The sequence below is a fragment of the Panicum virgatum genome, chromosome 2K, assembly GCF_016808335.1.
Source record: "Panicum virgatum strain AP13 chromosome 2K, P.virgatum_v5, whole genome shotgun sequence".
Classification (NCBI taxonomy): Eukaryota; Viridiplantae; Streptophyta; class Magnoliopsida; order Poales; family Poaceae; genus Panicum; species Panicum virgatum.
Window position 1 is genome coordinate 55,418,312 of NC_053137.1, and position 27,015 is coordinate 55,445,326.

General features: G+C 48.3%; 1 protein-coding gene and 1 non-coding gene across 2 annotated transcripts; both read right to left on the reverse strand.

The window, feature by feature from the left end:
- Positions 1-10,320: 10,320 nt before the first annotated feature.
- On the reverse strand, positions 10,321-12,945 carry LOC120686775. The gene is made up of 2 exons (XM_039968976.1): positions 11,369-12,945; positions 10,321-11,144 (listed from the first exon to the last, which is right to left on the reverse strand). The coding sequence occupies exons 1-2, from the start codon at positions 12,899-12,901 to the stop codon at positions 11,115-11,117; spliced, it is 1,563 nt and encodes a 520-aa protein (XP_039824910.1). The 5' UTR covers positions 12,902-12,945; the 3' UTR covers positions 10,321-11,114.
- Positions 12,946-17,360: 4,415 nt separating this feature from the next.
- On the reverse strand, positions 17,361-17,442 carry TRNAS-AGA. Its single transcript has one exon. It is a non-coding gene; the product is annotated as a tRNA-Ser (tRNA).
- Positions 17,443-27,015: the final 9,573 nt, after the last annotated feature.

Sequence of the window (27,015 nt, forward strand, 5' to 3'; positions counted from 1 at the left end):
TGACTTTTTCCTCGAAAAGAAAGGATCGCAGAGATCAGCACGACCGCGCGGCCCACCCACCTGTTTAGATCCATGGTTTGATTTTCTTTGAAAAATTGCGGGAGCACCTCTGTGTCATTTAAGAAAGAGGAACATGAGTTAATTTTTAGCCCCCAAAATAGCCCTAAATAGCCGAGCCAAACAGGAGGGCTATTTTTGTGCTATTTGCAAGCCTACCAAAAAAATATCCCCACCAAGGGGTGCTATTTGGGGCTATTTCGCGTGGGACACATTGATTCTCTCACTCTCTCTTTTGAAAAGTAGCAGCCCAAATTGAAAAATTACTTTATGAGCTTGGATCCAAACACCTCAAGGGCTATTTCATTGAAGGGCTATTTTTTTGAGCTAAACTTTAGCCCTCAAAATAACTCTTGGCTATTTCTCCAAACAGGGCCAAACGGAGTGTTTATTTTCAATACTATTTGCGTATTATTATTTTATGAGAATGCCAGACCCGAAGCAGGACGTAAGGTATTACGCTCCGGCGGCCTGAACCTGTCTAAATCTTTATGTTTCTTGCACCATCACGTTCTAATCTCGGCGAGTCTCTGCCTACAATCAATTTCCTCGGAGAGCTTGCCGGTAAAACACCGACAGAGAATATCTTCAAAACAAGGTGTATAATACATATTTTTAGGAATATTTTTAATGTTGCTGCTGAAGCACCCAAATTGTTGTTGCTGCTGTATTGTTGAGCATCCAAATTGCTGTTGTTGATGCTAAAGTATCTAAGTTGTTGCTACTGCTGCTGTTGATGCTGAAACATGCTACTATTATTGTGTTGCTGAGCACCCAATTTGATTCTGCTGTTGTGTTACTAAGCACCCAAGTTGTCGCTCTTGCTGCAGAAGCACCCAAAATGATGCTCAGCACCCATGTAGCAACTTTAATATATACATGATAGCAACTTCTTTAGTAATATCTAATCATACTATTACTATTACACATAAGTTGTTACTAAGATTAAAGAAACCAAAGTATATGCAGGTGAGGTATGTTCGTATTTTCGTGTAGAGCACAAAGGTATAAACAGAATTTTAAACGGACGTTCCATTCAAAAGTTATAGAATTTTAAAGTGTGTACTTCAAAATAGAATAACCCTCGCATGCATGCATACCGACTGGGTTGCGCGCTTCTAGCGCTTTTCATTCCCCGCCACCCGTCACGTATTCCTATTACAAAAATCCACCTTTTTTTCACGAACATGCCTGAGTAATATTTCATTAAGAAATCCACCTTTTTTTTCATCCTGTCCAATTTTACTTTAGTCTTTATTTTTCAAATCAACCTGCAGTCCAAACGAGATGCATATAGTTGATGCATCTGGTGTGTCATCCAACGGCTGCAATTTGTCGTGTGCACAGATGCACTCAGAGGACCCGAACCACGGGTGGGGATGTTCATCGAAGATCACGTGGAGAACTTGATGGCAGCGTTCAACTTTATCATCACGCTTGAGGAAGGCATGACATGATCTTCATCTTCGGCTCCTAACTCCGCATCATCAGTGGTAACATCCACCACGCGACCACGGAGGGGCCGGAGGCATATGCTTCGGCCGCATCATCGATGAACTCATCGAAGATCTCGGCGAGATCCAATTTGCCGGACCGGAGAAGAACACCGAGCGAGAGTCTAGGCCCTGCTCGACTCCCGTTCCCATCTACAATGGAGTGCTCGAGTAGGACTCTGTTCCATCGAGGAACTCGCTCCCAAGTAGTTTGTACGAGTGGACATCAGGTTGCAGGCGGGGCGGGTTCTTATACGAGCCCGCCCCACCTGCAATTTGACTCACAGAGAATATGTATAGTGATTACACAACATCGAAATTGCAGATACTTTGGAATATACATAGAACAAACATATAATTCAAGCATCATATCCTCACACAAGACATGTACGTACTCCAGATTACAGCATATAACAAGGCAGATAATAAGTTCGGAGATCACTCACATTATACGGAGCTAGCAATACTATAAGTGCAAATTGATGACCCCTTAGATGTACCTTCAACCCTCTTTAGTTCAAAATTTTGTACTATTTCATCAAAATAAAATCTCATTTTGAAGAATTAGTATAAATATTTGAACTAAAGATGATTAGAGATGCATCTAAGGATCACCAATTTACACCGGTAAACAATACTAATATTACTGCACATGCAGGTGCGTATGTACACGCGCGCGCGCCTGGATCCGCCCACAGAAAGGGCTGGTGGCGATGGCGCAACACGGGTACTCTCTTGCAGTGCAGCTAGCGGCGACCATGGCACACTCCGCGCTCTCCTGAGAGTACCTTACCAGTTGCGCCGGCCGCCCTGCCTCCGTCTGGATCGGAGAAGCAGCGGCGCCCGCCCCGGAAACTAGAAGTGGGCGATCCCGGCCACCCTCAGCTGGATGACCAGGATGGCCACGAAAAACATGGCCGCCAAAGACATCATCGTCGTCGTCGTGGCGCCGCCATCGCCCGCCGGCGGCGTGGACGACGAGGCGCCGACGATCGCGCCCGAGGCGAAGGCCGCGACTGCAAGAGCGGGGCGGAGCACGGGATCCATGTCCATGCGTCTGCTCCGTCCCCGGCCTCTCTCGTCGTCGTTGCGAGATGAGTTTGGAGCGAGGTTGGCCGGATCGGATGTACCAGAGCGTCCTGTATATAGAGGCACGTCAGTGCATGCGCACGCGCGCGCGTCCATGGAATCAAAGATTCGAAGCAGTGCGCGCGTTATACGCTGTTGGTAGGTAGGGAGAGAGGAAGTCGCCAAAACGACGGTCGGGCTCAGGACGTCCCTGTTAGTTGATCATTTGTTCCTGTGCTCATGAGCTCATCTGGTGTTTTAGTTTGTTTCAGAACTAAGCAATGTAGGGGACACGATCACACAATACGACGGCGCCGAACCTTGGAGCCTCGTAAACGAAGACGGGCAACAAAAGCATCCCAAAAGACGAAGCGGCACCTCTTTGCTTGTCACTTGTCATCCGCCGCTTACCATTGTTCTCTATTATTAATTTAGCAATAATATATACTTTTATGTACCTACCAAGAAATTACTCTTTCCAATACTATAAACAACTTCAGACATGGACGTGATCTTGTAACTTTAACTACCAATATCTGTAAATAAAAGACATATGACATTGGAATAGAAACAAGTTGCGCCCCTCGATCTAGTATATGTGACCAATAATCCCTAAACTATTTTTCTTTAATTTACTCCCACGACTTCAAACTCATTACAGGGTGGAGGTGCAGCGCCCATTATTATTATTATTATTATTATTATTATTATTATTATTATTATTATTATTATTATTATATAGTCGTGGGAGTAATAGATCAAACTATTTTTTATAGAAACAACGTGCCTAGTTTATATCTCGAAATTTTTTAGCAAAAAACATCACATCGAATATTGGGACACATGTAGGGATGCAAGTGGGTATCCATTAGTATTTTTGGGTTTTTTATTTTAGTTCATTTTCTTTCCCAAACTAATTATATAGCATGTCATTCTAGTTCATTTTATCAAGTTTTGAGTCGATCTAATGATCCAACAAAGATGTGACTTGCATCCCTAGACACATGCAGTGAGTACTAAATGAGGATAAAAGAAAAAAAACAAATTGCACAGTTCGCGTGTAAATTGCGAGACAAATTTTTTTAGGCTAATTGCGCCATGATTTGACAATGTGGTGCTACACTAAATATTTACTAATGACAAATTAATTAGGCTTAATAAATTCGTCTCACAGTTTACAGCCGGAATTTGTTTTATTATTAGTCTATTTTTAGTACTTCAAATGTGTGTATGTATACTTCAAAAACTTTACACCAAAAGAACTAAACACACCCTCATGAGTGTCATTATTTGATTTCAACATATCATCGTGCGTCCACGTCACAGAAATATTATTAGCACTATCGAATGTTGTCCTGTATATCTTTGATCTACCAGCCATGCATCAATAAACTGCAATCATGCATTCATGCGCATGCCCTGACCTAATCGGTAGTCGCGCGCTCGCAGGCAATGCGAGGTCAGCTAATTAATTAAGATCCGCCGCGCACGCCGTCTTCATGAGATGATCGACCAAGCATTGCTATTGCTAGCAGCTGTACAGAGCTTCGTATGTTTGGATGAGATAAAGATGAGCGCTACCTATTAGCATTTATGCTTTTACTAAAACTTTTAAATCTTTGTTAATGTTTAGCACATTCTACTAGCACTCCAGACTGGATAAGTTAGTGCTAAAGTTTTAGCACTTTTAGATATTAGCAATTTTGAATCCGAACACCCTCTATACATGGAGGCCGGGTACATCACGTGCCTAGCTAGGATTTTAGACAAGGGTGATACTTTAGTTATGCAATATTTCAATTACCACTCCGATACTGATATAATAAAATTCTAAAATCGAAATGAAATTAATGGGCTGTGATTGGATTTCTATTATGGGCCTTGGCCTACAGGGAAGCCTTCACGTATCGTGTTGCTTTTTGAGACCATATAAGGCAACATGGCCTAATTTCGGCCCATTTGCACTTTTGGCAAGGTCATCCTACTATTTCCAATGTAATCCAGCCCAGTCAGGTCAGTAGGAGTGGTCGAACACCGGTGGGCAGCCACTCAAGCGGTTGTTAGGATTTCATAAAAAAAAAAGCGGTTGTTAGGAGTCAATTTTTCGCATAAAATGGAATAACTTTTTTATTATGAAATATTTTTTTTAGATTTCTAAAATAATTGAAAAATTGTTCCACAACAAAAAAAAGTTATTTCAGCAATAATAAAATTTGTTTCAGCAACAAGATTCGAGTTGACCTATTTGCTGGACGGATTTTAGGCCAAAACACGGAAATTCTAGAGGGGGCGTGGACTGTCCACTCAAGCCGCTTGCTATACGTGCATGGGAAGGACATGCATGTCGAGCCACCGCACTATGGTGATTGGTGATTCAGTTTTGTTTATGTATGCATAATCTTAAAATAAACAAGGCTGCGCGCCATGCAGTACTTACAATGTTACCATGTGAAATAAAGAATCCTTTGCATGCATGGCGTGGTCCCATTACGTTCTGTCCAGAGACTCCAAGAACACCCCCCCCCCCCCCCCCCCCCCCAAAAGCTGATCTGTAAATCCATAAGCATGGGCGAGATGTCGTCTGTCCTTCTCGCGTGCGAGCTCTGGAAATAACAATGCATGCATTTAATTTGTTCATCCATCCCCTGTACAAAAACCATGTAGAACTGCAGTTGCAGCAAATTAAACAGCACAACCTTCGAAGGCGTGTCTGCGATCGCAAAGCCGTCGTTGCTTATTACAGGGAGATGCAGCAGCCGCCAGCACCGGATCAAGTCTGATCTGCCTGTAGCATACGGAGTTGCATTATTCCTCCATCATCAAGTTTAACAAGAGATTCACATGCCTCCTGTGGCCGTTGATCTGGACGCTTCTGCGTTCAGTCTGCAAACAACCCAACAACAGATCACCTCTGCATCAAGCTGGCTGAACAAATGTGTGCTGGTGTGGACATATCAAGTTTCCAGCAAATTTCGGCCAGTTGCCCATTTCCGATAGACCTTTTGATTCCTAGTGCAGATGGAAACTGCTGTCCATGCATGTGGACTAGCTCATCCGAGCGTCTCAGCGATGAAGTTAAACATCTCCATCAGGCCATGGTCGACACTCTGGAGACTGGACACTATAACAGAATTTCTAATCAGATCCCATTGAGTTCAAACCATCAGGATAGCTCTTGTTTAGAGTTTGTTATGGGCAGAGCATGTCGACTTGTGATCATCATAAATCAAGAAACTCAAGAGCGCCGGTAATCCTGCGAACTATACTTGTCTGACGAGATGTAGTAGCAAAACAAATCACTCCAGCGTAGTCTGACACGATTAATTTAGTGCTCCTTCAGAACCAAAACGACACACAGGACTCATCGACTTGGAAGAAAACACACACAAATGAATAATCAGCGTAACTTCATAGCTAGGCGGCCAGTGCTATCTTATGTACATACCTCGCGAATCCCTTTGGTCATTCGAAGAGAGCATGGGTATGTTTAACTGCTATCCTTTGATGCGTCACCCTGAACCCGAGAGCTCGATCTTCCATTGTTCACACTGCAGGCTGCGGGCATGGGTGCCCTTTCCGCTGCTGATTTCTACCATGGTTAAGGAGATACGTACGCATGCTATCCTTTGATGCAGAGGCAGTTTGACGCAGGCACGGAGGATGATGTGAACCTATCCTTCTTTCCTGCATGCTCCGAGCTCAAATGGGGAAGATAAATGGACGGATTCCGGAGGAAGTACTATACGAGGTGTTCAGAAGAGCAGCCAGCCAGCTCTTGCTGCAGCAGCTGCAGGTCATTCCATTGCTGCGGCAATTCGAAAAATGCGAGCAAGCAGCCAAGTAGGCAATGCAGGAGCAACTCGGGCGGGTATTTATGCATCCAACGAGACGACACAGTTCTGTTAAAAGGAAAATCTGAATGCTCCCTCCGCAAAAAAAAAAAAACTCTCGCTTTCCGAGAAGTCAAACAATTTCAAATTTAACTAAATTTATATAAAATTACAATATTTATATCTTCAAAAAAGTTTAGTATGAAATATATTACATGATTAATCTAATGATACTTATTTTGTAATATAAATGTTAATATTATTTTTTATAAATTTAATTAAATTTTAAAAATAACTTCTCCGGGAAGCAAGTGTACATTGCATTCTTTTTGGGAAGGAGGGAGTATTGTGGGAACGACAGTAGAACGTACATAATCAGATTGCACGTACTGTTTTGTTTCATTTCGTTCTGGAATTAATCTTTGGAAGTATTCACTAAGTAGTTTTGCTTAGATAAATAAATTTTTAACGACCACGTTAGACGGAGCATCCAAATTACGACATTTCACACAATACACTAACCTAGCAAAAATTGTGCACACCGTTATTACTGATGGGACTTGATCATGTATAGCTGTGCAAATACATGAATCTAATAATGTATCAAGTCAAAAAAGTAGGTGGGGCCTTCCATGCACACAGCACAACTCTGCTTATTTGACCTATCCAATTCGTGTTCGTCTCTGTGCTACATTGGAATATCCCTGAGCGCACGCAGTAGGTGACTAATTTTAAGGGTTTCTAGGACAGCTTAGAACACCCAATCCAAGAAGAAAATTTACCACAAAAGACGCCAGCACAAGCAAGGAAGCAGCCTAGTGTACTCCAAATACTGTGAGGAACTCAAAGGCTGCTCAGCTTTGTTCCCGTCGAAAATGCAGATGATATGATGGACAAAATCACAAAACCCATAAAGATGACGCACGATGCCGCGTGGTAGAAACCGAAATGCGCCATCTTCTTTGTCCTGAGGTGCATACTTCCTAGGAATTGATCGAGCCCACTTTGGCCTTGAAGATATCATCAGCTGAATGCATGGTCAATTGATTCGGCGCATCTCATACAACTCAACTTTGTCCCACATTGCTAGTATCTAATACTGTCGTATTGTTCGTGGGCGTCAAAAAATAGTTGAAGTTGCAGAAGAGATGAAAATGAACGTGCAAGCTCGAAGCCCATGAATTACAAAACAGTGGCCCAAAAGAAAAGAAAAGAAATACAGTCTGGTTGGCAGGATTCAAACCTGGGGAACCCTCTATATATGCTGTACCTGTAGCACCAGACTATGAGACTAATCAGCTAAAAGAGCAAGCATAGTCAAGATCACAATTTGAATTTGAAGCAGTCGCAAAGAGCGAAGCTTTCCGCCCAATAGGTAACTGTTAAGACCAGAAAACATTTCAAAAGAAGGCTAAAAAGAACAGGAACTGTAGGCACATACAGAACATTCACCCTTCTCTCACAAGAGACGGAAACAGAGAATGAGATACACAGGTCTCAACGGTCAACTGTACTAGCAGAGTTCATGTGTGGCATGGACCGTGGACTGCAAAACTTTATGCATGCTTTGTACACAACCACAAAACTCCTGAGATATCCATTCTCTCTCAGACCTTCACTCCACTCCTATGATCGATTTCAGTAACTGGAGTTTCATGTTTATCTCTACCAGGTCCGAAGCGTCCCTTGAGCTGACAGGGGGGTTCCACACCGACAAATATGTATAGCCTGGCAAGCTCGGCTTCCAGAGTCAAAGATGCCGCAGGGCGGTACCCAGTTATTGTTCTTAGTGTATCAAGCTGCTCCCTCAAATGGTACCCAGTTATTGTTCTTAGTGTATCAAGCTGCTCCCTCAAATGTTCCTCTATGTAGTTGCCCTGGTGGAAACAAGTGATAATTATGCTTGTCGGTACCCTGCAACTGGGGTACCCACTCCTACTGTGCCAAGACTCGCGTAGTTATCCGTAACTACGCCCTAAGGAGCTGAGCAGCCGGACCCCTGGGGTCCGACTCCATCTCACCGGACCAACGGTCCCGGACCCGCTTCTCGCTCGGGGACGGGTCCGGTGTCACCACGTGTCCCAGAGGTGGAAATGCTCAGCACCTGTGGCCGCGGACCCGGACCCCCGCAGGTGGGTCCGGGACCTCCACGTGCCATCCGGACTCCCGCAGATGAGTCTGGGGCCTCCACGTGCCTATCCGGACCCCCGTGAGCTCTCGGCTCAGCTAGCTGCTCGGGAGGGGTCCGGAGCCGTCACGTGTCACGCAGACGCGGGCGCGGGCGCAAGCCTTCCGTTGGAAGCTCCCTCACCTACCCGCATTAAGTGCGAGTGGTTGAGGCGTGCTCTGCTGCCTCTGGGCACGGGGCAGATTTTGTCAGTCCACACTGTGGATTGCCAATTACCGAGGCGGCTCGTCAGTTACCAAGGCAAGCATTAAAGACTCAGCGCCGCGCGCATGGGCGACGAGTCATGATGACCAGCTACTGACTGGAGCAACAGTGCACGCTGCTACAGTGACTGAGTCAGTAGTTCGGCGCTTCATCATGACCTCGACGCGCGGCTGCAGAGGTTAGACTTTACTCCGACAGGACAGCTCAAGACCATGCCTGGTCAGAAGATTTGTACGTTGTAAGATAATATATCGCCGGGTCCACCTGTCGGGGCCCCGCTCAGTGTACGTGCTCCCCTTGGACATATAAAAGGGAGAGCACGCCTGCTAGAACACAGGTTCCACAAGTTTTCACACATGCAGAGACAGGCATAGCTCCTCCCCCAGCTTGCACACAAGCTCAGGCAATACATCACACAGTGGACGTAGGGTATTACGCTCTGGCGGCCCGAACCACTCTAAATCCTTGTGGGCTTCCGTGTTCTTACGCCTCTAGATCGAGCATTCCTTGACTGCCCCAGGCACATCCTACACTTAGAATTAGGCGGGTGCATTCCGTCACCCGGCTGTGGGTTTGCACACCACAACAATGCTTTCATGTTAATAAAGAATTATAGATGATTATAGATCATGCTAGACAAATTATGGTTTCGAACAAAAGCACAGCTAATCAATAAATTGTTCTATAAACTGCCTGACGGGCTTGTTCATGTCTGTAGATTAGTGGTTAGTTACTTCAACTTTTCCATGTCGTCCGATGGCATGAAATCGTTAAAAAATTGTGACAACACGCCAAGCTTCGAACTGTTATTTTCCCTCGTGCCATCATCGATACAATGCTTTTCTTTACACTGTTAATTCTGGTCATGTGGCTACTGGCTTTTGCTTAGTTCTCGATAAGAACAAATTCTTGAGTACAGAAGTACTAAAAATAAGATATCATATTTTTCGTTGTGTTTTTAACTCCTGATTCAAGCCGTGCTCTGCTAATTCCCACTAATACAGTAACTCACAAAAGAAATTAGGCCTGATAACCAAATTTAGAACTACGGCAGCAATAAATTGTTCTAGCAAATGAAAATACCCTTTTTGTATAAACAATACTGTTCCTTCTGTGCTGGAGGATTCGATTTCACTTCGGTTGTATTGTAACTTCACTAGATCATGTTGATTGTGGTCTTAGTTTCCTATGAATGACAATTTAGAAGTCTTCAAATGGAGGAACACATAAAAAGATCAAAATTGGCACAAAGATCAGAACCAACTTATTCATGATTTGCATGTAGCATTAGTTATAAGCAGGACAATAAAACATTTCATCCAAGTTATGGATATCCTTATTCCTCTTTGCCATGAAACTGTAGCCTTTGATGAATGGCAAAAGTAGATATCAGCTCTTTTAACATAATTACTCAGGTTTAATACCAGAACAAAGGGATTCTATCATGTTTTAAGCACACTTCGTGTAGTGGCAGCATAAATACAAAATCCTTCTTTAGATTAAGGAAGTATAACTTTCAGTCTCTGCCCCAACTAGGGATGTATACAGCCACTAAATTCATAGTATAACTTTCAGTCTCTGCCCCAACTAGGGATGTATACAGCCACTAAATTCATAAACACCTAAACATATAACAAATCCTGAATAAGAAATTTAAAGATGATTTAAATGACGTAGCTAACCATGGAGGAAAAGAGAAAATATGTCACTAACTCACCTCTTCCTCAGCTAAAGCCTTCCTCTTGAGTCCTTCATTCAACAGCTTGTATTCAAAACCTGTCTTTATAAGGGTGCTCAACATCTGGCATACCTTCGACACTCTTTATATCTTCACGGATGGCAGAGATATAAGGTTTTCTCCTACTGGACATTACATCCTTAGCATCATCCATGGTCACCATAGATTCCCCTAAGATAAAACTGGAAGCGCCTCCCTCACTGTGATGCTCCACACCCTCTGTGTTTGTATCATCAATATCCGTCACAATGTCTCCCCTTACAGTAGTTCCCTGAATACTATCAACATTTGCAGCTTCAATCACCGGCTGTAACTCTTGTGGCGCAAGGTAAATCCGTGGCAGTGACTCACTTCCGCTTGCGATAACGTCCACTTGCACGCCAACCACCTCCCCTGTATCAAGATCAGTAGTACTCGTCACTTCTTCCAATACCGTCTCCACCGTTGCTTCATCTTCTCTCTTGCTCTGATCATCTGTCGCTGGTGATTTAGAAACATCAATGTCTTGTGGTGCCATGCTCCTAGTAGGCACCTTTTCACTCATGCTTTTGCTCCGTTTTCGTGGACTACCAAATGAACAAACAAATTTTAGACTGGCATCTTAATGGATGTCAATTATTTTAAAAAATTTACAACCCAGCAAAGACATTGCGTGTTGGCCATGAGGTCAATTCTTGCCAAGTTCACAGGGCTGAAGTGGTTTCTATCAGTAAACGACATTGATATAACCATTCTTGATAAAGAAAATTATAGAAATTTTAAATGATGGAGTGAACCAGGATCCACTCACCTTGTCCTCAACTAGCTCTTTCTCCCCCAATCCCTTTTTCGCCAGTGTGTGTTCGACACCAGTTATCTGATTAGAGTGGTCAACATCTGGTCTACTTTCAACATTCATCATATCATCACTGATGGCTGAGACATTCGGTGCGCTCGTACTGCAAGTGAGATCTGCAACATCACTCTCGGTCACCACTGAAACGACACCAGAAACATCTCCCTCACCACTGTGCTCCACACCCTCTGTACCTTGATCACCAATACCCAGTACAACGTCTGTTAAAGTACCCTCAAGAGCATCATCAGCATATGCAGCTTCTGCCATCGCCTGCGGCTCCTGAGGCACAAGATCACTCTGGTGCAGAGGCTCACATTCAGGCAGCTCAGTGGCAACGGCATCCATTTGCACACCAACCACCTCCTCTGTAACAGGATTGGTCTTAACGGTCACTTCCTCCAGCACCATCTCCACAGTCAAATCACCTTCCATCTTACTCTGCAGCGTGTTATCATCGAGCACCGATGATTCAGAAACATTAACCTCCTGTGGTGGCATCTCCTCAGTTTCTTCCAAGGCGAGGCTCAGCATCTCCTCTAATTTTCCCCCGACATCTGATATCGAAACTTCAGATTCTCCCGCTCTCTGAACCACTACATCATCTTCGCCCAATACCGGCAGTGGGAAGCCACTGACTTCAGAGGTATCCATGTCGATGGCCGCTGACACCATCTCTTTGCTAGACTCCATTTCCTCCACAGCTGTGCCCTTGCCATCCTCTGTTTTATCCCCATTGTCTGATACAGGTAACTCCTGAACTGGTTCCTCGGCAGCAACCGGAGCTTGTTCGATTCTAGGAACCATATCGTCTTCCTCGCACAAATCCTGTGCTGCTGATCTGGAATCATCAAAGTCCCGAGGGGGCACCGCCTCCATGGTAATGTACTCATTGTCCTCCTCTTCCTGTGCCCTATTATCCAACCCAAATGACTCGTGCCCTGATTCTTGGCGACGGAATTCACCTCGTGACACCGGATCCTCCTCGTCGTTCCACGCCGGCACCGGTTCGTCGGAGAGACGGCATTGCCGTGACAGAGGCAACGACGCGTAGCTGTCGTCTTCCTCCACGATGGCGTCGTCCTCTGCCTCGCCCCAGTAGTCGAACGAGGGGACCTCGCCGCCGTGCGCTTCCGATGCGTCCAGGAACTCGTCGTCTTCGAGGTCGTAGGAGTGGCATGGCTGGGTCCGGGGCGGCGGCAGCAGCGCGGCCATGAGGCGGTCCGTGGCGACGAGGCTGGCGAGGTAGGCGGCGAAGGGGAGGGACAGCGCGACGCCGGCGAGGGACAGGACGAGCAGGGGCGGGGCCACGACGGGCGCGGCCGTGGCCGCGACGCCGGCGATGGCGGCCTTCCGTGACAGGTCCCGCCCCCGGCGGAGCAGCGAGCGCCCCCAGCTGTCGCCACCGCCGCCCCCATCAGCGGATGTGCTAGTGTCGCCGAGGTAGTCGTGCTGGACCCCAGCGGCGGCGACCTGGTCGGGATCCATGCGCGTGGGAGTCGGCTTCGGATGCGGCGGCGTGGGCAGTGGCTGCTGAGAGGGTTGGAGGCTGCGGCCTGCGGGCGGTGGAGCCGTGGAGGGGGTGGACGACGACGCGTGTGCAAGTGGCGGCGGAAACGGCGGGCAGGTGGGAGACGGGCATGAGCATAGCTGCCACGTGCTCAGGCTACTTTAATTTTGTGTGGCGTACTGTTGCTGTCTGACGTGCAACCGTCAGTTTTTGTAACTCCGAAAATCGCCAGTTTTTAGCTAGACTATCTAAAATTTTGCTAAAAAAGTTTTATAAAATAAAAATCATTAGATTTATCATAAATTTTATAAATACATATTATTTGGTGTCATATGTAATACTTTTCTTTATAAATTCATTTTTGTAACATACATATATTCTTTAGGTGGAACTGAAACTAATACAGATGAAGATTTTTTTCGATAAAGGATAGTGTCTATCCAGTTTTATTCGTCTCAAGAAACGAAATCAGTCTACATTATTACAAGAATCAAGTTCTCGTCATGGCACATGAGCCATAGACTACACGACAAGTCGTAGCACAGAGCAAACTAACAAGCACATATATCAGATGAAGATGAACATTGAAGCAAAGATCAACCAAACAATGAACTAAGATTAAAATCAGGGGTCGAAGATTAGAAATATTTTAAACCGCAAAAGCTGTTGACATACAAATGATGACACTCTCATAATTTATAATCTTTCCGAGACCTGTGGAGAGAGCGTCCCCGCGCCCGCCTGAAAGCAAGCCACGTATTACAATATTAACACAAACAAAAACATATGTAACATGAACACAGGTGCATAACCCACACAACGGTAACAATATACATGCTCCTTTGGACGGAGCTAAACTTTAGCCCTATCACATCAAAGAAAAATTTATTATTTAAAACTATTAAAAAAATTAATTATAAAACTTTTTGCAAAGATATATGCTAATTACGAAAAGAATAGCCAGAAATTTTGCAATTAGTTTTATAATTAGACTCTATTTAATAATTCTAAATAATAATATTGTCTTCGATGTGATAGATAGGGCTAAAGTCTAGCCCCTAAATCAACTGTTGATCGGCATGCACAGCTAATACGTGCTTGCTGCACGGATGCGCAGTGCGACTGAAACAGCCGCGGCCGCGGTGGCAGCGGAGATGAGCAGCTTGTCCAGCGTGATCGCGCCAAGCAGCAGGTTATTGGTAGGGAGGAGGACGACGCGCGCGGCGGCGGCGCCAGGGGCGAGCCTGACGACGATCGTGAGTACGGCGAGGCAGACGGCGGCCGCCATGAAGGCGGCGGCGGCCGCTCCCTCAGGGGTGGCCGGCGGGCGGATGAAGGCGAGGAGGAGCAGCGCCTTGGCGACACGAAGGTACTCGTCGTCCATTGGTGAAGAAGCAGCATGCATGTAGTGTTATTTTTTCTGTGGTGATTGGTCGGTGCAATGACCAATGATGTACGCTGCTGAGGTAGCGTGCGTGGTTCAATGCGGGTGGTGAGACACCGGGGGCGCATATATAGCTCGAGGGGACTATTAATCATTAGGTGCACGGGACCTCGACGAATCAGCGTACGTGCTGGGTTTAATTTCTTAATTACAGTATGCTCTCGCGTGCATAGCCTAGCTTCTAGTAGACGTTGATGTTCTGAACGAATTTTGTCGACGGGCACGATGCAAGGATTCTTGTTGACGGTGCCGTCTAGGTTCTCGTCGAATCGAATGCATGGTACAAGCTAAGTACAGATGATTATTGGTCGAGTCTTTGAGCCTTTAATAGTTTTACGATTATTATGTAGTCTAGAAGGCATATATATGGTTGGGTGATAGCTAGACTCGGCGTCAGTGGTGATGCTTCCTCTCCTGCGCGCGCGACCAGTGCTTGTCTGCTAGCTCGTACGTTCAAGACTCTCGCGCAAACAGTGTCACCATGCATTCATGTATGATAAAAGAGATATGAATACCAATTCACAAACAAATGGTTCAACTAAATATATATCGAACACATATGGAGGTGTCATACAAAATGAAATCTGTTGCAACTAAATAATGATAAATATGTACTTTATGGTATGTGTTAGAATAATATTTAATAGATGAAAAAGAGTGTAAGATAGATAATTATAATTATTACCTATAAATCTTATTTTATATTAATTCTTATTAGCCCGTGCGGGAGCATAGGTTGGTATGCTAGTAAGTAATAACCATGGGTGACTTCACTACCACACAGTACCATACGTGGTGTTTGTATTATATGTAATGTACGTACCTAGCACACAATAATACCCACCACCTCAGCACTAATCTCAGAGCGCACCGTGCCCATCGGGTATGTTGTGCCTACCCAGCCGGGGCAGCAGGGGCAAAGCTATATAAATATACAGATTAGCGGGTGCTAATGCACCTTTAAAAAATAAAAAAGTAATTATGTTTAAATTTTCACCATATTTGCATCCTGTCCTCCATAACTCAACTTTACGCACGGCGCCACAAGTGCACACCTTTTCAATTTGCTCTAGCTAGCTTGCCACTGCGGGGTGATCTCCCTGGAGGCTAAAGAACCACCAAACGTTGGGATGACAATGCAAGTGAACGGGCTCAATGGAGATGGCGGAGCAGTCAGTCACCTAGCTAGAGTATTAGAAGTCAGCAGCTAGCAGAGAAATGGAGGCCATGGCACTCGGCAAGACGGTGATGCGCGCCGCGGCGCGCGGCACGCGCGCCGCGGCACAAAATGTGCAGGGACGAAACCATCGCGCACGCGCTGGTCTTGTATATATCTACGATGATCGATTAATATATGCGCACCGCGGAACTCGAATTTTGAACCGTATGCTGGCAGGTGCATGGCAGCTGTCTCCTTCCTGAAGCTAAAGAGAGAGGAATGATAAGGAACTCGTCTTGTGCGTGGATATCGTCCCGGTTTAATTTATACATGCATTGGGGAGATCGGTGCCAAAAACAGTCTGTACGCGTAGGAAACTAGGATGTCGATCGGTCACCAGTGGTTGCTTGCGTCATGTTCTTTGATTAATTAGCTCACCGTGGACGTCCCACTGTTGGGCGGCATACAGAGCAAACAAAGAGAATTTGGTAAGAACAAAGGTCCGTGCTGCTGGTTTTTGTTTTTCACGAGAGAGAGAGAGACAGAGAGTACATTCCGGAGTCTTGGAAAATTCTGATGCGTCGGACTGATCTAAACCCCATCAGCCAACAATTATTCATGTCAAAAAATTTCATGCAGTATCTATCATATCGAATCTTCGGACATATGCATGATGCGTTAAATGTAGTTGGAAAAATAACTAATTATATAGTTTAATTGTAAACAACGAGACAAATTTTTTAAGTCTAATTAGTCCATGATTGAACATTAATTGTCAAATAACAACGAAAGTGCTACAATTCCAAAATCCAAAAAATTTCTCCAACTAAACAAGGCCTGACTTCTGCTGGAGTACGTCGTAATAGTATACATGTCCGTCTTGCTTACTATGCTAATCGGCTTTAAAAGAGGTATATCTTTATCTATTTCTAAAGCAAGTATTGTTTCCTTGGTCAGTCAATTGGAGTTCTAATCGGAATCCGGATGACCGTTTGCTGAGTTAAGGGTTCGAGACCATTTAGAGTTAAGGGTTCAAGACCGTTTAGAATTAGTGTTTGGCGAGTAAAATAGTAAAAACTAAAGTTCTCAACGGACACGTACTATGCTAAACAATATATATTCATATGATTTCCCGTAGCAACGCACGGGCACATTAGCTAGTATCAAACTAACCTCAGGCTTTAGCTTCCTAATATTCCCATATGCTGGTCTATGCTACTACTTCTCTCCGTGCAGTTTGGATCGAAGTCCTATTTCTTCTAAGTTGGGTGGGTTACTGTGAAGGGGGCAAATTAAAATCACCAGAAATTGCTGACCAGGGAAGCCGTGGACTACATGTGATCCATACATTTAATTTGTTCCACCGTACCGGTGGAAAATGTTTATTCTACGTTACCAAATCGTTTTCGTTACACGCGATGTAAGGTTTTCCGTTCAATATATCTACATTTGTGCGCATCATGCAAAGTTCTGCCTCTATATATATGTGGTGTCGATATTTCTCTCCCTCCAATTAAAAATAATGAAGCCTTTGATAGATCGAGGACGGTTGATGCGATCGCCGCTACGTCTGCTCCCTCCAATCTATCGCTGAGATCTCGATCCGCTGACGGTGTCCGCTATGCTACAAGACAGCTAGCTCGCGGTTAAATAGACGCTTCTTCAGTTCTTGAAAAAAAATAGACGATGCTTCTTTCAAGAATCGGAGTGCGTTGGACTACTCTAGCCTCTAGGAACGCCGGCCTCTGCCGCTACTCTTTCCCCGAAGTGAACGAGAGTGAAAAGCAGCTCTCGATCGCATCAGTTGAACACGCTTGCTTGCAAAAAAAGAGGGCGTGGTCGGCAGGATTCGAACCTGCGCGGGCAAAGCCCACATGATTTCTAGTCATGCCCGATAACCACTCCGGCACGACCACTTGTTTGAGCAATCAGAACCTGTGTAGTACATAAATCCCTTTATCGCTACACAACGCTTCTCATCGCAAATTCGTCAGAATGAAACCATCTAACTGATCCCGGCCGTTATGTCTGTTGCCAACCGGCGGATCAATTTGCATTTGGCTGCCTGTTCGATCGAAAAGGAGGACACACGGGAGTTGATCGATCGAGATAGGAAGGACAGGATTCCAGAGGACGAGAAAGAACCTTCTGTGAAGCACACAACACACAAGAAGCTGGCCTCTCGTCAGGAGGCTTATTAGCTTCAATATATATAATTTAGACGCCAGTGCGTGCGTACGCCAGGCACCGAGCGACGACAGCAGCCACGGCGGCCGCAGTTCCAGTCGTGACCAGGAACCTCCGGAGACGAAGGTGCCCGCCGCCGCCGCCGCCGCCGCCTGGAGCAGGGTACCCAACTCTAACGTGGATCGCTGCCATGCCGAGGAAGAAGGCAGCGGACGTCAGCATGACGGAGGCGACCGCGTGTAACGGCAGAGCGTCGCCTGTGGCTGCTGTACATGGCCGTCACGAGGGCTTCGCCGAACGCGAGGCTGACGAGGAGCATGTCCATGTCCACAGTCCACTACGACGAGAGCAGACGAGATGACGATGAGCCGCAGCGCACGATGAACTGTAATAATAATGTGGAGCTGGATAGCCTGAATGTATGAAGAGAGTACTAGAGAGAGGCCGGCTTTTTATAGCTATGGTCCTGCTAGCTGTGTCCCACGATCGAGGCCATGGAGGAGGAGATTCACTACTTGCTTCCAATAGTACTAAAAATTAGTATCTAAGTACTATGCATAAATTTAATTGTCTTTTAACTCGGAGAGGAGCTTAGCGAAGTCCGAGTGTGTCGTCCGATCCGACCATGCTGCTACGGGCGACACGATGGTCTCTGAGTTTCTTGTGAATGATGCAGGTCGCCCTCGCCGACTCAGCTTGGTGCTTCCGTTCAATCTCTCTCTCCGTTTTTAGCATCTTATTAGATTTTTCAGATACTAAGTACTCCATAAGATTTATATACACTACCGGGTACGTGTCTTGGAGGTTGTCGGGATGCGAGGCAGCTTCCGTGATTTCCAATATGGGCCGGACTTTGCTGGCTCATGTACAGCCCATCCTCGCGGTGGGCCGATGGTGTATTTCCTTCTTCCTTTGCGCATGCACTCGAGGAGCCTGGGCCGTGCCACACACACATCTATCTAGCTGTGCCGTTCCGTTCGTCCTCCTGTAACGAAACTGGACTCGTAACACCTCACCTCCTCACGGCAGTGACGGGGCAACGGAAGCATTTAGACGATGATGATGCTACCTATAGCGCTCGGGGCCTAGCCAGGAGAACCGCGCTCCCCCTGTTAGAAGGGGAGGATGGGTGTGGAGTGAGCTAGTAGAGCGGGCAGGCCCTGGATGGCCGATCTGATGATCTGACTTTGAGCAGGTCCCGCTGGTTGCTCGTGGTGCGCTTTTATAGGACGCCTGACGGAACGCGCGCAGAGGTCGAGCCAGCACCCGCCTAGCGCTGATGGGGAGGGGGACGCCACTGCATAACAAGTGTGCGTGCGCGGACACAAGCACTACTCAAGCAGGCGAGCAGCGGTCGCTCTCGCGCGCGCAGCTTTTCAGCTTAGCTTCATCCGCCCGCGACAGGAAATTCCGAGCGCGCACAGCGTCCCTTTCCCATCAAAACAGCCTGCGGCGTCAGCCGAGGATTATCGGTAAGATTTTTTTTAGAGTTTTTTATCAGTATAAGATTTTTCCTCTGATGCCGACGCGGCGCGAGCCCCTCGGGAGGCTCGTCACCGAGGTGACCGCCCGAGTTGTTCCCATGGCAAACGAAGGATCGGCAGGATTCAAGCCTGCGCTGGCGCGCTGCATGAATTTTAGCTTGTCTTGGAAAAGCCCACGACCCGTACAATGGATAGGTCAACGACTACGCACGCTCTGGACAGTAACCCTCAACGTGTTGTACTCCCGCACCGTACATGAGGCATATGATCAGAACATCTTCCTAGATGATTTTTTTTAAAGAAACATATTCCTCGATGATAAGCCCGCTGAATCCGTGTCATTTTATTTTAGGGAACAAATTGGCTCATGCCCAAGTATATTCTTAACCTCTCACCCTCATCCTCCCTTAAATTATTTAAGAGCCTTGGGGGGCTCGGTAATTTGAAACCACGCTTCAGGGCGGATCTAACGTGGGAGCCGCGAGGGTACAGCCTATAAAGTCCGTTGCAGCATGAGGTGGAGGAGAGAAAGAAAGAAGAGGAAAAAAGAGATGAAAACAAGATGAATGTAGGGGCGGAAGGAGAGGGAGAGGAGAGCCTAGCTTCTAAGGCTGTATCCACCCATGCCACGCTTCTCTTTCTTGGAACTACGTCTTGAGCCCTAGCTCAAGGTAAATGATCTTATTTGTCATCATTCTGTTGTTGGAGGAGAACTTCTACATGACGTCTAAGAATTTTTCTCTCTTTTTAAAAAAAGGTGTAGGAATTTCCTTCGAGAAAACACTCGAAGGAATTATTAAACCATACGAACCACCCTCTAAAGAAATTATTAACCCGTAAGGTACCAAACCATATAGGCTCCCTCGAGCCTTGAGTACCATGTGGTGCCGAGGAAATCCCTGTTTAAGAAAAAGTTTGAGGAGCACTTTAAATGCGTGGTGGTCAAGGTGAGAAAATCGAGTCAGCTGTAGTTAATTGATGCAATTGCTCTAGTCAGCATTTGAACTCAACATTTCACCCTGATATCATATTAAGTTGAATGTGCTGACTAGTTCGACTACAAATAAGCTTAAGCGACTAGGTAAAAACAGGATTTAGTTTACCAGTTAGGATTTAGGAATGCGAGTGGGCATCCTATGGTATTTTGTTGGTCACTGTTTAGTTTATTTCTTCACCTAAACTAACTACTAGGGTATGTATTTAGTTTGGGAATGTATCAGGTGCAAACCAACCTCTCCGTGCAAACTATAGAAACTTCAATCTAAGTCATTAGATCAACATCTAAAGATTTATTTTAGCAGGTTCTTGGTCGAACTACTCGTAACATCCCAGCATAGCTGAGCAGCAATTACACATTTACACAGTTCCTCCTCTTTTGGGGAAGCAGTTACACAGCTTGCATTCCATGTTAAGTTTGGAAGAACTAAGAAAAGAAAGAACAGAGAAGAAACAGCTAATCTATATTTTGCCTGGTCCTTCACGAACTGTGCCTTGGTAGCTTATATAACATGACCATTCTTTTGCCGTTTTGCGTTTTGCCTGGCCCCAGCAACATGCGTGCACACGGACATGCATGATTGTGCAAGGGCCAGCACACATGCATCTGTAGTTGTTCAGTCAATCGCAGCCGCACAACCGTTGCCAGTCATCTTCCATGTGAGATTTCTCCAACGAGTTAACCCGGCCGGGCCATCGGGGTTCTCGTCGTCAACAAGCAGGCGATCCATTCGTAGCTAGTTGGCGGGGCAGTGGAGCGGCAGAACAGACGAGTGAAGAGCGCGAGCACGGCGCGGCGCGGCCACGAGCAAGGACGCCGTGGAGACCGGTAGAGAGAGGTAGCTAGCTAGGCTTGCGCGGCTACGCCCACGCGCATGCGCATGGCGCTGTCGGCGGCGCCGATGGAACCGGCCTCATCGGCAAATCGTACCACCGTGGTGTCCGCTTTACTCCTGCCGGTGCGGCGGCTCGCCTCGCCGTCGCCGGCGATCAGCGCGTCGTCCGCGGCGGGGACGGCAGGGGGCAATCGCGCGGGGAAGAAGGGGGATAAAAAAGACTACCCAGTTTTTGCAGATAACCAAGTCAATCGCAGCCACACAATCCCGATCCAAGTTCCAACGTCCGTAAGAGAACCCAGGGGTGGACGGTATTCCATTTACCGTCCACCCCAGGTCGCTACTCCGCTAGCCGACCGCCCCTGGGACCTGCCGTCTCGCCCAACGCCGCTGCGTTTCGGCTGCTTCCAGCGTACTTGGGGCCGGCCCGCATGCCCGGGGCATGTCTGCGCGACGGCACCGGCAAGTCGGCGCTGTGATTCTTCGACGGTGTTCGCCGTCCGCCCGATGGCTTGCCGAGAGGTGCTGTGCGTTAGCTAGGCTTGCCGAGAGGTCCGATGGCGATCCAATCCATTCGTTAACTACTTGATAGGGCAGTGAAACGGCCGAAGAGATGAAGAGCGTGGAGAATGCGACCATGGACGTCGTGGAGACGGATAGAGGTTGCGCGGTTGCGCGCCCACACGCGCACGCATGGCGGCATGGGCACATGGCGCTCAGCCGCTCAGGCGCTGTCGGTGGCGCGGAGGGCGCCGGGGGTGACGTCCAAGAAGCTCAGCCTCATCAGCGAACCACCGTGGTGTCCGATTTACTCCTGCCGGTGCCGGGGCCTCGCCTCACCGGCTATCAGCGCAACGGGGAGGGGGGGACGGCACACACAGTCGAGCAGGGAAGAAGGAAAAAAGACCTGCTCTTTGCAGTTAACTAAGTCAATCGTGGACGCACAATTCCGATCCAACGTCCATAACCGCACCCAGGGGTGGATGGTATTTCATTTACCGTCCACCCCAGTGCCCAGGTCTCTACTCCGTTTGCCGACCACCCTGGGCTCGCCCAACGCCGCCGCGTCCTGAATGCTTCCAGACGCTACCTGGGGTCGGCCCGCACAACCGGCGAACGCCTGCGCCGGTAGGGCGGCGCTGTAATTCTTCGACAGCGTTCGCCGTCGGCCTGATGGCTAGCTGACAGGTGCTGTGCTTTGCCTCGCCGGAGGCCACAATCTGGCGAGGCGCTGATCAAGAAGCAATTCCGGGTGCTATAGGCGCACGGTGTGCCTCCAGTCTCCAGCCGGGCGTGGTGCGCGTGTTCTTCTTGTCGATCGGTGCCAACATGTGCTGCCTTTGTCCTCGATTTGGCGGCGCCGCCGTCTTCGACGACTCCACGAAGGGGAGAAACGGCCATTGGGGACCCTTTTGGACCGTCATCCTCGGCCACGGCGACGTGCGAAGATGGAACGCATTGGCGTCCAATCGTTGATGCATATCGGCGACTAGAATTTGGAGCGGGGCATTATTGGCAACTGAACGCCACAGTGGCACAAATGTAAGGATGAGCGATATGCTTTTTATGGTGTCTGACATCAGTTTGCTGTGCAGCGAAACCTGGTTTCCAGTTGCCATCACAAATCCTGGTGCCGGCTCGACGTCGAGCTGGTAGCCTGAAATCTGAACGGCTCGTTCAGTTGGTTCTGGATGTTCTGTGCGTTTTCTTTCAATCACAGCCGCACAACGGTTGCCAGTCATCTTCCATGTGAGATTTCTCCAACGAGTTAGTATATAGTTAACTTCCCGGCCGGGCCATGGGGGTTCTCGTCGTCAACAAGCAGGCGATCCATTCATTAACTAGTTGACAGGGCAGTGGACGGAGCGGCAGAACAGACGAGTGAAGAGCGCGGAGAACGCGAGAACGGCGCGGCGCGGCCAGGAGCAAGGACGCCGTGGAGACCGGTAGAGCGAGTTAGGTAGCTAGGCTTTGCGCGGCTGCGCCCACGCGCATGCGCATGGCGCTGTCGGCGGCGCCGATGGAGCCGGCGGTGACGACGTACCTGAAGCGCAGCCGGCCTCATCGGCGAATCGAACCACTGTGGCTTCCGCTTGACCCCTGCCGGTGCGGCGGCTCGCCTCGCGGTCGCCGGCGATCAGCGCGCCGTCCGCGGCGGGGACGGCACGGGCAATCGCGCGGGGAAGAAGGGGAAAAAAAGACTACCCAGTCTTTGCACTTAACCAAGTCAATCGCAGCCCACAATCCCGATCCAACGTCCGCAAGAGAACCCCGGGGTGGACGGTATCTCATTTACCGTCCACCACAGGTCGCAATTCGCCGACCACCCCTTGGGTCTGCGGTCTCGCCCAACGCCGCCGCGTTCCGGCTGCTTCCTGCGTGATTCCCCTCTCATTGCCGCCACTGGGGGTCAGCGCCGCACGCCCGGCAAACGCCCGTGCAGGCAGCGCGGCACTGTGATTGCGTTCGCCGTCCACCCGATCGATGAATTTATTAGAGGTGCGGGTGCGTCGCCGGTAGCCGGAGGTCACCATCTCTGGTAGTCTGGTTTCGACGCCGAGAAGAATATCGATAAGCAAACAAAGCAGTTCCGGGTGCTGGAGGCCGTTGTAGCTACAATTTCTTGTCTGAGCCAACATCTTGTCCTCGATTTGACGACGGCGCCGCCGCCTTCGACGACTCGGCGGAGGGGAGAAACGGCTATTGCGGACTCCATTGCACCATCATCCTCGGCAACGGCGACGGGCGAAAATGGAACGTATTGGCGTCCAATCGTTGATGCATAGTATCGGCGACTGGTATTTGGAGCGGGACAATGGCCCATCTGATCGGTTGCGCCCACGCGCATGCATGGCACTGTCGGCGGCGCCGAGGGAGCAGGGGGTGACGTACCAGCAGCGCAGCCTCATCAGCGAACCACCGTGGTGTCCGCCGTACTCCTGCCGGTGCTGCGGCTCGCCTCGCCAGCGATCAGCGCGTCGTCCACAGTGGTGGGGGTGGGGGGACGGCATGGGCAGTCGAGCGGGGAAGAAGGGGAAAAGACTGCCTTAGCACGTAACCAAGTAAATCGCAGCCGCACAATCCCGATCCAACGTCCATAACTGAACCCAGGGGTGGACGGTATTTCATTTACCGTCCACCCCCTGGTCGCTACTCGACCGCCCCTGGGACCTGCTGTCTCGTTCAACGCCGTCGCGTTCCGGCTGCTTCCTGCGTACTTGGGGTCGGCCCGCACGTCCGGGGCATGTCTGCGCGGCGGCGCCGGCAAGTCGGCGCTGTGATTCTTCGACGGCGTTCCCCGTCCGCCCGATGGCTTGCCGAGAGGTGCCGTGCCCGTGCGGTTTTAGCTAGGCTGCTGGCTGAGAGGTCCGATGGCGATCCAATCCATTCGTTAGCTATTTGATAGTTCAGTGGAGCGGCAGAAGAGACGAAGAGCGCGGAGAACGCGACCATGGACGCCGTGGAGACCGGTACAGGTAGCTGGGCTTGCGCGGTTGCGCGCCCACGCGCACGCATGACGCTGTCGGGGGCGCGGAGGGAGCCGGGGGTGACGTCCCAGATCAAGCTTAGCCTCATCAGCGAACTACCGTGGTGTCCGATTTACTCCTGTCGGTGCCGCGGCTGGCCTTGCCGGCGAGCAGCGCGTTGTCCGGCGGGGGCGGGTTGGACGGCACGGGCAGTCGAGCTCGAGCAGGAAAGACTGCTCTTTACACTTCACCCAGTCAATCGTAGACGCACAATTACAATCCAACGTCCATAACTGAACACAGCGCCCAGGTCGTTGCTCTATTTGCCGAGTGCTGACCACCCTAGGACCTGCGGTCTCGCCCGATGCCGCCGCGTCCTGGATGCTTTCTTGCCGCTGCTTGGGGTCAGCCCGCACGACCGGCGAACACCTGCGCCGGCAGGGCGACACTGTGATTCTTCGACGGCGTTCGCCGTCGTGCCGATGGCTTGCTGAGAGGTGCTGTGATGTGCGTCACCATTGGCCACAATCTGGTTTTGACACCGAGAAGGACATCAAGAAGCTTACAACAGTGCACGTAGCTGCTGTCTTTTTGTCAGAAACAGACAGCTTGTACAATAAGCTGTCTGTTTAGCTGTCTATAGAGTAATTAATTGATCATTTGGCACACAAACTGAAACGAACATGGCACCATTTATGCCATTTCGAGTGATTTTGGTGATCGAATGACAACACAACACTTGGACTAATATGATTGTTAAGATGGTCATTCTCAGGCTTTTAGGTTCAAGTGATGACAAAAGAGAAAGAGAAGATAGGCGTAGTAAGGCCCGAAGGGCCGCCCCTACGGGGGTTCCGCTACCCGGTTAGCGGACGGGGGTCGAGGGGGAGCCGCCCCTCGCGGGTCTCAGGGTAGCACCCTGAAAGCTCTTCGGATCAGTAGCACCGGAAGAACCGATGCCTAAGCATCGGTGCATCCGACGCTTGTCGGAAGAACCGACGCTATGATGTTCGGTGCAGGAGGGAATCGAAGCCAAGTCAGCCTATAGGCACCGGTTGAACCGACGGTACAAGAAAGGGCATCGGTGCATTGGGCGTACTGTGTACCAGAGACGATGTCAAGTGTCCAGGAGAAGTTTCTTCAGCACCGGTTCAACCGACGGTGCATCGGAGTATTGCGTCGGTGCATTGACGTCAGCAGAAGAAAAGAAGGCTGTGAGTGACCGGTTTAACCGACGGGCAAGCATCGGTTCAACCGGTGGTCACTGTGTCAGCAGTCAGAAGTTCAACGGCTACTTTGTGCTTAGAGTGACCGGATGAACCGACGCTACCCATGCCAGAGGCATCGGTTCATCCGATGATACGCAGATTTTCTGCTGACCGTTGGAGCAATGGCTACAAGACTTGGTGGCCTATATATATGCCTCACCCCGGCCATTTGAAGTTTGCTGGAGTTGCTGGACATCCCACACACACCCAAGAACATCTCCAAGCCATACAAAAGCATCAAGATCATATCCTTAGCCCTTAGCACACTTTGAGAGTGTTGTGTAAAGGATTAGCTCTTAGTGAGTAAGATTGTAAGGCTTCAAGCCTTTGTGCTATGGTTCATTAGCGAACCAAAACAAGAGCTTGGTGTGCCGGCACCTTGGAGCGTGAAGCTCGCCGGCAACGTCATCGACCCTCCGACTTGGTGTGGAGCGGCGACGACATCTTTGTGCGAGGGACGTGGAGACCCCCATCCTTTGTGGAGAAGCTCCTTAGTGGAACCCGGTGCCAAGGTGACCGTGATTGTATTCACGGAAGAGACTTGGTGGCCGAGTAGCAATACTCTTAGTGAGTGCTACAACAACGTGGATGTAGGTGTGCCTTTGTGGCTAACCGAACCACGGGATAAACACCCGCGTCAAGAGTTTGCTATCTCCTATCCCGTTCTTTAAGCTTCCGCATTTCATACTAGCAATTTGTGTGCCTTTACTTTTATAGAATAATTTCTTGATAAGAAAGGTTATAGGTTGCTAAACTCTTTTGTGATAGGGGTTTCACACTAGAACAACCTAGTTGCACATCTAGATAGCATGTTTTAGTTTAAGTTTTGTGCAAACTAGTTGGAGCCATAGGTCTAAGTTTTTAGAGTGCCTAATTCACCCCCTCCCACTCTTAGGCTAGAGCACCCGATCACTTTCACAAACTCATGGTGATCTAGTGCATAATTGATCTTTGTAGACATTTTGTTGCATACACGTGAGAATGCATTCAAATAGTTCATATGACTTAAAATAATCATGTATATAATATATATATATATATTCATATGAAATGGTCTTAGAAATACATGATATTTTTTTTGAAAGATTTGCGGGAGCTCTGCTTTGTCATTTAAGCAAGGATAGAAAAGCAAGGTTCAGAGTTCTTACATTGATTTCTAAAAAAAAAAAGAGTTCTTACATTGACGATATTTACATAAATAAAGAAGTACTCACTCCGTTCTAAATTATAAGACATCCCAAAAATCTTGAA

What these genes read in the sequence shown, in the direction of transcription:
- LOC120686775 (XM_039968976.1), bottom strand. Translation starts at nt 12,901, where the DNA reads ATGGATCCCGACCAGGTCGCCGCCGCTGGGGTCCAGCACGACTACCTC. An exon ending in AAGAGCTAGTTGAGGACAAG is followed by an intron (nt 11,145 to 11,368) that starts GTGAGTGGATCC and finishes TTCATTTGGTAG; the next exon opens with TCCACGAAAACGGAGCAAAA.